General features: G+C 45.0%; 1 protein-coding gene across 1 annotated transcript in view; it reads left to right on the forward strand.

The window, feature by feature from the left end:
- atf6 (activating transcription factor 6) overlaps positions 1-10,969 on the forward strand; it is a 151,555-nt gene that overhangs the window by 43,833 nt on the left and 96,753 nt on the right. Inside the window, exon 7 of the mRNA XM_031785467.1 lies at positions 4,049-4,200. Coding sequence (XP_031641327.1) covers positions 4,049-4,200 — 152 coding nt within the window. The remainder of the gene's footprint in view (positions 1-4,048; positions 4,201-10,969) is intronic.

The following is a 10,969-nucleotide window of genomic DNA, read 5'->3' on the forward strand; positions in this document are numbered from 1 at the left end:
CAGGTAGGAAAGCTAAGGCTAGCTTTTTCAAACAGAAATAACTCAAAAAAGTTCTGGGACACTGTAAAGTCCATGGAGAATAAGAGCACCTCCTCCCAGCTGCCCACTGCACTGAGGCTAGGAAACACGGTCACCACCAATAAATCCACTATAATTGAGAATTTCAATAAGCATTTCTCTACGGCTGGCCATGCTTTCCACCTGGCTACCCCTACCCCGGTCAACTGCCCAGCACCCTCCACAGCAACCCGCCAAAGCCCCCACCATTTCTCCTTTACCCAAATCTAGATATCTGATGTTCTGAAAGAGCTGCAAAATCTGGACCCCTACAAATCAGCCGGGCTAGACAATCTGGACCCTCTCTTTCTAAAATGATCTGCCGAAATTGTTGCCACCCCTATTACTGGCCTTTTCAACCTCTCTTTCGTATCGTCTGAGATTCCCAAAGATTGGCAAGCTGCCGTGGTCATCCCCCTCTTCCAAGGGGTGACACTCTATCACCACATTCTTATTGGCAGACTCGACAGCCTTGGTTTCTCAAATGATAGCCTCGCTTGGTTTACCAACTCCTTCTCTGATAGAGTTCAGTGTGTCAAATCGGAGGGCCTGTTGTCCGGACCTCTGGCAGTCTCTATGGGGGTGCCACAGGGTTCAATCCTCGGGCCGACTCTCTTCTCTGTATACATCATTGATGTTGCTCATGCTGCTGGAGATTCTCTGGTACACCATTCTGTATACGTCTGGCACCTCTTTGGACACTGTGTTAACTAACCTTCTGGTGAGCTTCAATGCCATACAACCCTCCTTCCGTGACCTCATACTGCTCTTAAACGCAAGTAAAACTAAATGCATGCCATTCAACCGATCACTGCCCGCACCTGCTCGCCCGTCCAGCATCACTACTCTGGACGGCTCTGACTTAGAATACATGGACAACTACAAATACCTAGGTGTCTGGTTAGACTGTAAATTATCCTAGACTGTAAACTCACTTTCCAGACTCACATTAAGCATCTCCAATCCAAAATTAAATCTAGAATTGGCTACCTATATCGCAACAAAGCATGCTGCCAAACATACCCTCGTAAAACTGACCATCCTACCAATCCTCGACTTCGGTGATCTATAAAATAGCCTCCAACACTCTACTCAACAAACTGGATGCAGTCTATCACAGTGCCATCCGTTTTGTCACCAAAGCCCCATACACTACCCACCATTGCGAGCTGTACGCTCTCGTTGGTTGGCCCTCGCTTCATACTCGTCGCCAAACCCACTGGCTACAGGTTATCTACAAGTCTCTGCTAGGTAAAGCCCCGCCTTATCTCAGCACACTGGTCACCATAGCAGCACCCACACGTAGCACGCGCTCCAGCAGGTATATCTCACCGGTCACCCCCAAAGCCAATTCCTCCTTTGGTCGTTTTTCCTTCCAGTTCTCTGCTGCCAATGACTGGAACGAACTGCAAAAATCTCTGAAGCTGGAGACTGATATCTCCCTCGCTAGCTTTAAGCACCAGCTTTCAGAGCAGCTCACAGATCACTGCACCTGTACATAGCACATCTGTAAACAGCCCATCTATCTACCTACTTCATCCCCATACAGTATTTATTTATTTATTTGTTTATCTTGCTCCTTTGCACCCCAGTATCTCTACTTGCACATTCATCTTCTGCACATCTACCATTCCAGTGTTTAATGCTGTATTGTAATTACTTCGCCACCATGGCCTATTTATTGCCTTAACTCCCTTCTTACCTCATTTGCACTCACTGTATATATAGACTTTTTTGTTTTCTTTTGTTCAACTGTATTATTGACTATGTTTTGTACATAGCCCATCTATAATTTAGCCCAAACAACTACCTCTCCTTCCAGTTCTCTGCTGCCAATGACTGGAACGAACTACAAAAATCTCTGAAACTGGAAACACTTATCTCCCTCACTAGCTTTAAGCACCAACTGTCAGAGCAGCTCACAGATTACTGCACCTGTACATAGCCCATCTATAATTTAGCCCAAACAACTACCTCTTCCCCTACTGTATTTATGTATTTATTTTGCTCCTTTGCACATTCTTCCACTGCAAATCTACCATTCCAGTGTTTTACTTGCTATATTGTATTTACTTTGCCACCATGGCCTTTTTTTGTTGCCTTTTACCTCCCTTATCTCACCTCATTTGCTCACATCGTATATAGACTTGTTTCTACTGTATTATTGACTGTATGTTTGTTTTACTCCGTGTGTAACTCTGTGTTGTTATATGTGTCACACTGCTATGCTTTATCTTGGCCAGGTCGCAATTGTAAATGAGAACTTGTTCTCAACTAGCCTACCTGGTTAAATAAAGGTAAAAAAAATAAATAATAATAATTAAGATACAGACCAAGACCAGACAGAAAGCACATATTACACTGGTTTTAAACACTGACTGCATGTGAGTTTTAGAATACATTTTAATATTTTTATATCCTTCTATTGGTTTTTAAATCAATCCATGATTGTGCACCACAATACATGTCAGACATGCTTTTAAGTTATGGACCCCGTACATATGTACCCAGGTCCTCTGGCCTTTTTAACGATCCCAAAGCCTCACCCCAGGAGGCATGGAGAACGAGCCTTTTTAACTATCCCAAAGCCTAGGACCAAGAGGCATGGAGAGGCAGCCTTTTAACGATCCCAAAGCCTCGGACCAAGAGGCATGGAGAGGCAGCCTTTTAACGATCCCAAAGCCTCGGACCAAGAGGCATGGAGAGACAGCCTTTTAACTATCCCAAAGCCTCGGACCAAGAGGCATGGAGAGACAGCCTTTTAACTATCCCAAAGCCTCGGACCAAGAGGCATGGAGAGACAGCCTTTTAACTATCCCAAAGCCTCGGACCAAGAGGCATGGAGAGACAGCCTTTAGTTACTATGCCCCCAGCCTTTAGTTACTATGCCCCCAGCCTTTAGTTACTATGCCCCCAGCCTTTAGTTACTATGCCCCCAGCCTTTAGTTACTATGCCCCCAGCCTTTAGTTACTATGCCCCCAGCCTTTAGTTACTATGCCCCCAGCCTTTAGTTACTATGCCCCCAGCCTTTAGTTACTATGCCCCCAGCCTTTAGTTACTATGCCCCCAGCCTTTAGTTACTATGCCCCCAGCCTTTAGTTACTATGCCCCCAGCCTTTAGTTACTATGCCCCCAGCCTGTAGTTACTATGCCCCCAGCCTGTAGTTACTATACCCCCAGCCTTTAGTTACTATGCCCCCAGCCTAGGAACAAGAGGCATGGAGAGACAGCCTTTAGTTACTATGCCCCCAGCCTCTGGAATAGCCTGCCGGAGGGGGGCGAAACTGTGGACGTATTGAAGAGATCATCCGCGTTCCTTTATCAGCGCTGTAGCTTTGTCTAATCTCATCATCATTAACACTGACAGGTCATTTAGCAGGAGACCGGGGGGGGGGGGCTGTGCCAGTGTTTCTGTGTGATGGATGGTTCCTGGCACAGAGTGGTTTGACACTGCACTGTGGGCCACAGCTTTAAACCATGAACATGGTGTTTTATAAACATTGTATTGTATTGTATTACATGAGTGTATATATATATATTACCGTGAGACCGCCACGCTAACTGTCCAGTTAGTTACCCAGTGTTCAGTTCTCCTACAGGTGGGGAGAAGGGAGTTCTATTAACGCTCAGGGGTTAATGCAGGGTCGCTGAGAGGTCAGAGGGTAGAAGGAACTCTGGGTGCACTCTGCACAGACAGTACCACTGGGGAAGGGGGGGGGGGGGGGGGGGCTTTTTGAGACGGACCAGACAGTAGCACTGGGGAAGGGGGGGGACAGCTTTTTGAGACGGACCAGACAGTAGCACTGGGGAAGGGGGGGGACCGCTTTTTGAGACGGACCAGACAGTAGCACTGGGGAAGGGGGGGACCGCTTTTTGAGACGGACCAGACAGTATCACTGGGGAAGAGGGGCTCCCACAGCTTATTATTTAATAACAGCTCAGTAAAGGGTACAGTATATAATCTAAGTGTTGTTTGTCCCCTCCTAACAGGTGGTCCGTTGGTGCTGTGCCAGCCGGCCCAGGTGCTGCAGATCCACACTCCAAAGGCAGTCACCGGGCACCTGGTTACCATGCCAACACTGACCCAAGAGAGGCCCGCCCCCATTGCAGTCACACTCCACAGCCCTGGCTCTGACGAAGATGTAAGTGTGTGTCTGCCTTGTCTGCTGTGTGTGTGAGAGAGAGAGAGCGAGAGAGAGAGAGAGAGAGAGAGAGAGTGTGTCCTACATGTCTGGGTTTGCTCGTATGCCTCTGATTTCATTCTCCTTTCCACAACAATGGAAGACTGTATCTCCCTCTATGGTGCTGGTTCCTCTTCACCCCATTGATTTTAATATCTGGGTAAAATACGAAAACACAAAATGGCAGCTAGAAAAAAAACTAGCCACCATTATTATTGATGATGCTGTCAGTCTTTTTTCTAGACTGACAGAAACTAGATTCGCAGCATCCAGGATTGACATACAGCTGAGCTTAATTGAATGTTAAATCAAATGTTATTAGTCGCATGCGCTGAATTCAACAGGTGTAGTAGACCTTACAGGGAAATGCTGAATACAACAGGTGTAGGTAGACCTTACAGTGAAATGCTGAATACAACAGGTGTAGTAGACCTTACAGTGAAATGCTGAATACAACAGGTGTAGTAGACCTTACAGTGAAATGCTGAATTCAACAGGTGTAGTAGACCTTACAGTGAAATGCTGAATACAACAGGTGTAGTAGACCTTACAGTGAAATGCTGAATACAACAGGTGTAGTAGACCTTACAGTGAAATGCTGAATACAACAGCTGTAGGTAGACCTTACAGTGAAATGCTGAATACAACAGGTGTAGGTAGACCTTACAGTGAAATGCTGAATACAACAGGTGTAGTAGACCTTACAGTGAAATGCTGAATACAACAGGTGTAGGTAGACCTTACAGTGAAATGCTGAATACAACAGTTGTAGGTAGACCTTACAGTGAAATGCTGAATACAACAGGTGTAGTAGACCTTACAGTGAAATGCTGAATACAACAGGTGTAGGTAGACCTTACAGTGAAATGCTGAATACAACAGGTGTAGGTAGACCTTACAGTGAAATGCTGAATACAACAGGTGTAGGTAGACCTTACAGTGAAATGCTGAATACAACAGGTGTAGGTAGACCTTACAGTGAAATGCTGAATACAACAGGTGTAGGTAGACCTTACAGTGAAATGCTTACTTACGAGCCCCTAACCAACTGTGCAACTTTTCAGTCTCCTGGGGGGGGGGGGGGGGGGTTTGTTGTGCTTGGACTATGTTAGTTTGTTGGTGAAGTGGACACCAATGAACATGAAGCTCTCAACCTGCTCCACTACAGCCCCGTCGATGAGAATGGGGGCGTGCTTGGTCCTCCTTTTCCTGTAGTCCATAATCATCTCCTTTCTCTTGATCACGTTGAGAGAGAGGTTGTTGTTCTGGCACCACACGGCCAGGTCTCTGACCACCTCCCTATAGGCTGTCTCGTCGTTGTCGGTGATCAGGCCTACCACTGTTGTCATCGGCCAACTTAATGATGGTGTTGGAGTCGTGCCTGGCCGTGCAGTCATGAGTGAACAGGGAGTACAGGAGGGGACTGAGCACGGGCCCCTGTGTTGAGGATCAGCGTGGCGAATGTGTTGTTACCTACCCTTACCACCTGGGGACGACCCGTCAGGAAGTCCAGGATCCAAGTTGCAGAGGGAGGTGTTTAGTCCCAGGGCCTTAGCTTAGTGATGAGCTTTGTGGGCACTATGGTGTTGAATGCTGAGCTGTAGTCAATGAATAGCAATCTCATATAGGTGTTATTTTGTCCAGGTGGGAAAGGGCAGTGTGGAGTGCAATATAGAGTGCATCATCTGTGGGTCTGTTTGGGCGGTATGCAAATTGGAGTGGGTCTAGGGTTTCTGGGATGAGGGTGTTGATGTGAGCCATGACCAGCTTTTCAAAGCACTTCATGGCTACTGACGTGAGTGCTCTGTGTCGGTGTGTAATATGTATCCACATTAACTGTACAGCGTACAGGAAATGCACCCAGTCTACAGTATGCCGTTGTTGATGATTCACTTCATCGTCCTAAAGATGTTTCTTCAGTCTCAGTTTGTTCCATTCCGTTTCCCGCCTCTTGATCTTCAGTATAGGTGACGATTGCAAAATGACAGTCAGTTTGTTGTAGTAATGGAACAGCTGGCTACAGTCAGAATGTGTTGTAGTAATGGAACAGCTGGCTACAGTCAGAATGTGTTGTAGTAATGGAACAGCTGGCTACAGTCAGAATGGTGTTGTAGTAATGGAACAGCTGGCTACAGTCAGAATGTGTTGTAGTAATGGAACAGCTGGCTACAGTCAGAATGTGTTGTAGTAATGGAACAGCTGGCTACAGTCAGAATGTGTTGTAGTAAAGGAACAGCTGGCTACAGTCAGAATGTGTTGTAGTAATGGAACATCTGGCTACAGTCAGAATGTGTTGTAGTAATGGAACAGCTGGCTACAGTCAGAATGTGTTGTAGTAATGGAACAGCTGGCTACAGTCAGAATGTGTTGTAGTAATGGAACAGCTGGCTACAGTCAGAATGTGTTGTAGTAATGGAACAGCTGCCTACAGTCAGAATGTGTTGTAGTAATGGAACAGCTGCCTACAGTCAATGTGTTGTAGTAATGGAACAGCTGGCTACAGTCAGAATGTGTTGCAGTAATGGAACAGCTGGCTACAGTCAGAATGTGTTGCAGTAATGGAACAGCTGGCTACAGTCAGAATGGTGTTGTAGTAATGGAACAGCTGGCTACAGTCAGAATGGTGTTGTAGTAATGGAACAGCTGGCTACAGTCAGAATGTGTTGTAGCAATGGAACAGCTGGCTACAGTCAGAATGTGTTGTAGTAATGGAACAGCTGGCTACAGTCAGAATGTGTTGCAGTAATGGAACAGCTGGCTACAGTCAGAATGGTGTTGTAGTAATGGAACAGCTGGCTACAGTCAGAATGGTGTTGTAGTAATGGAACAGCTGGCTACAGTCAGAATGTGTTGTAGTAATGGAACAGCTGGCTACAGTCAGAATGTGTTGTAGTAATGGAACAGCTGGCTACAGTCAGAATGTGTTGTAGTAATGGAACAGCTGGCTACAGTCAGAATGGTGTTGTAGTAATGGAACAGCTGGCTACAGTCAGAATGTGTTGTAGTAATGGAACAGCTGGCTACAGTCAGAATGTGTTGTAGTAATGGAACAGCTGGCTACAGTCAGAATGTGTTGCAGTAATGGAACAGCTGGCTACAGTCAGAATGTGTTGCAGTAATGGAACAGCTGGCTACAGTCAGAATGTGTTGCAGTAATGGAACAGCTGGCTACAGTCAGAATGTGTTGTAGTAATGGAACAGCTGGCTACAGTCAGAATGTGTTGCAGTAATGGAACAGCTGGCTACAGTCAGAATGTGTTGCAGTAATGGAACAGCTGGCTACAGTCAGAATGTGTTGTAGTAATGGAACAGCTGGCTACAGTCAGAATGTGTTGTAGTAATGGAACAGCTGGCTACAGTCAGAATGTGTTGCAGTAATGGAACAGCTGGCTACAGTCAGAATGTGTTGCAGTAATGGAACAGCTGGCTACAGTCAGAATGTGTTGTAGTAATGGAACAGCTGGCTACAGTCAGAATGGTGTTGTAGTAATGGAACAGCTGGCTACAGTCAGAATGTGTTGTAGTAATGGAACAGCTGGCTACAGTCAGAATGTGTTGTAGTAATGGAACAGCTGGCTACAGTCAGAATGTGTTGTAGTAATGGAACAGCTGGCTACAGTCAGAATGGTGTTGTAGTAATGGAACAGCTGGCTACAGTCAGAATGTGTTGTAGTAATGGAACAGCTGGCTACAGTCAGAATGTGTTGTAGTAATGGAACAGCTGGCTACAGTCAGAATGTGTTGCAGTAATGGAACAGCTGGCTACAGTCAGAATGTGTTGCAGTAATGGAACAGCTGGCTACAGTCAGAATGTGTTGCAGTAATGGAACAGCTGGCTACAGTCAGAATGTGTTGTAGTAATGGAACAGCTGGCTACAGTCAGAATGTGTTGCAGTAATGGAACAGCTGGCTACAGTCAGAATGTGTTGCAGTAATGGAACAGCTGGCTACAGTCAGAATGTGTTGTAGTAATGGAACAGCTGGCTACAGTCAGAATGTGTTGTAGTAATGGAACAGCTGGCTACAGTCAGAATGTGTTGCAGTAATGGAACAGCTGGCTACAGTCAGAATGTGTTGCAGTAATGGAACAGCTGGCTACAGTCAGAATGTGTTGCAGTAATGGAACAGCTGGCTACAGTCAGAATGGTGTTGCAGTAATGGAACAGCTGGCTACAGTCAGAATGTGTTGCAGTAATGGAACAGCTGCCTACAGTCAGAATGGTGTTGTAGTAATGGTACAGCTGGCTACAGTCAGTTGGAGGAAATATCATGTGACAGGTCAAAAGGGGTGGTGTCCTTCGGGTGCTTTTATGTTTCGCTAGGGTGCTGTAAGGACAGCTGCAACACATACACACATACACACTGGTGATATGACCTCCTGTGCTGTCTACACACTAATTACCAGTACTGAGACGTCCTACACACCACACTACACTGGTTTCAGCTCAGACAAGGCATTATTTCACTTCGGCAGAGGCTGTCCAAGAGAAGCAAACCAGGCACAAACAAGACAAGAATAGTCAGTTATAGCGTATTTTTTGGGGTTTATACTAGCCAGTGGTTTCTCAGTAAAAGTCCTCTGTCTTTTGTGCTGATTTTGTTTTAGGGGGCAGCTTTCGTTGTTCTCTATTAAAGGTTAAGGGATAGTTTTTGTTTCTTTTGGTCTTTTTGTTACTATGTTGTAAACTCATTTGAAAATGCCGGCTTACGCACACTTCAGACGCCCGAGTTTATGGCGAGTCAAACTTGAATAGAAATTAAAAGTGGGCTGGCACGTTTAAAAGCTTTTCTTGACATACCGAATGGTTTCATACAACCGCTCTCAACCTCGTCGGGTTTTTGGGGTCGAATTCAGGCATAAACAGCGACCTCTCACAGAAGTCCTCCGCCTGCTAATCCGAGGCCATGGTTGTGCTTCCGTTGTGGGTGTGATAGAGAAGCAACCTTTTTATTTGCATGCAATTAACATATATTAACATGCATTAGCATTTCTCCCGACAGTGGAGGGACTTCTCTGGCGCGCTGCATCAAACAGAGGTGTGCTTCAGCAGCACTGCACACAAAGAGAGGAAGAGACTCACACTATTGTTTCAGATGGCACTTTAACCTCTTCCAAAGAGAAAGTGACTTACTTATTTTTTGTTCAATGTTCGATAGAGGGCTGTTTGAACTCGGGCTTATTGCTTTTAGATTGGTCTTGGTTTCTAGAAGGATCCTTCATATAGCCAGCAGGTAGTAAAAGGTCATTCCTGTGGCTGTGAGTACCAGTAATTCCTTACAGTAACCACCACTTGCAACAGCCCTTGTGGTTTTCACAAGGATCTTTCAGAAGTACACATCCTCTGTTTCTCTCTCTCTGTTTCTCTCTCTCTCTCTCTCTGTTTCTCTATGTCTCTCTCTCTGTTTCTCTCTGTCTCTCTCTCTGTTTCTCTCTCTGTTTCTCTCTCTGTCTCTCTCTCTGTTTCTCTCTCTGTTTCTCTCTCTCTGTTTCTCTCTCTCTCTCTCTCTGTTTCTCTCTCTCTCTGTTTCTCTCTCTCTCTGTTTCTCTCTCTCTGTTTCTCTCTCTCTGTTTCTCTCTCTGTCTCTCTCTCTGTTTCTCTCTCTCTCTCTCTGTTTCTCTCTCTGTTTCTCTCTCTCTGTTTCTCTCTCTCTCTGTCTCTCTCTCTGTTTCTCTCTGTCTCTCTCAATTCAATTCAATTCAATTCAATTCAAGGGCTTTATTGGCATGGGAAACATGTGTTAACATTGCCAAAGCAAGTGAGGTAGACAACATACAAAGTGAATATATAAAGTGAAAAACAACAAAAATTAACAGTAAACATTACACATACAGAAGTTTCAAAACAGTAAAGACATTACAAATGTCATATTATATATATATATATATATACAGTGTTCTAACAATGTACAAATGGCTAAAGGACACAAGATAAAATAAATAAGCATAAATATGGGTTGTATTTACAATGGTGTTTGTTCTTCACTGGTTGCCCTTTTCTCGTGGCAACAGGTCACAAATCTTGCTGCTGTGATGGCACACTGTGGAATTTCACCCAGTAGATATGGGAGTTTTTCAAAATTGGATTTGTTTTCGAATTCTTTGTGGATCTGTGTAATCTGAGGGAAATATGTCTCTCTAATATGGTCATACATTGGGCAGGAGGTTAGGAAGTGCAGCTCAGTTTCCACCTCATTTTGTGGGCAGTGAGCACATAGCCTGTCTTCTCTTGAGAGCCATGTCTGCCTACGGCGGCCTTTCTCAATAGCAAGGCTATGCTCACTGAGTCTGTACATAGTCAAGGCTTTCCTTAATTTTGGGTCAGTCACAGTGGTCAGGTATTCTGCCGCTGTGTACTCTCTGTTTATGGCCAAATAGCATTCTAGTTTGCTCAGTTTTTTTTGTTAATTCTTTCCAATGTGTTAAGTAGTTATCTTTTTGTTTTCTCATGATTTGGTTGGGTCTAATTGTGCTGCTGTCCTGGGGCTCTGTAGTGTGTGTTTGTGTTTGTGAACAGAGCCCCAGGACCAGCTTGCTTAGGGGACTCTTCTCCAGGTTCATCTCTCTGTAGGTGATGGCTTTGTTATGGAAGGTTTGTGAATCGCTTCCTTTTAGGTGGTTGTAGAATTTAACAGCTCTTTTCTGGATTTTGATAATTAGTGGGTATCGGCCTAATTCTGCTCTGCATGCATTATTTGGTGTTCTACGTTGTACACGGAGGATATTTTTGCA

This window comes from Oncorhynchus kisutch, linkage group LG13 (genome assembly GCF_002021735.2).
Source record: "Oncorhynchus kisutch isolate 150728-3 linkage group LG13, Okis_V2, whole genome shotgun sequence".
NCBI lineage: Eukaryota > Metazoa > Chordata > Actinopteri > Salmoniformes > Salmonidae > Oncorhynchus > Oncorhynchus kisutch.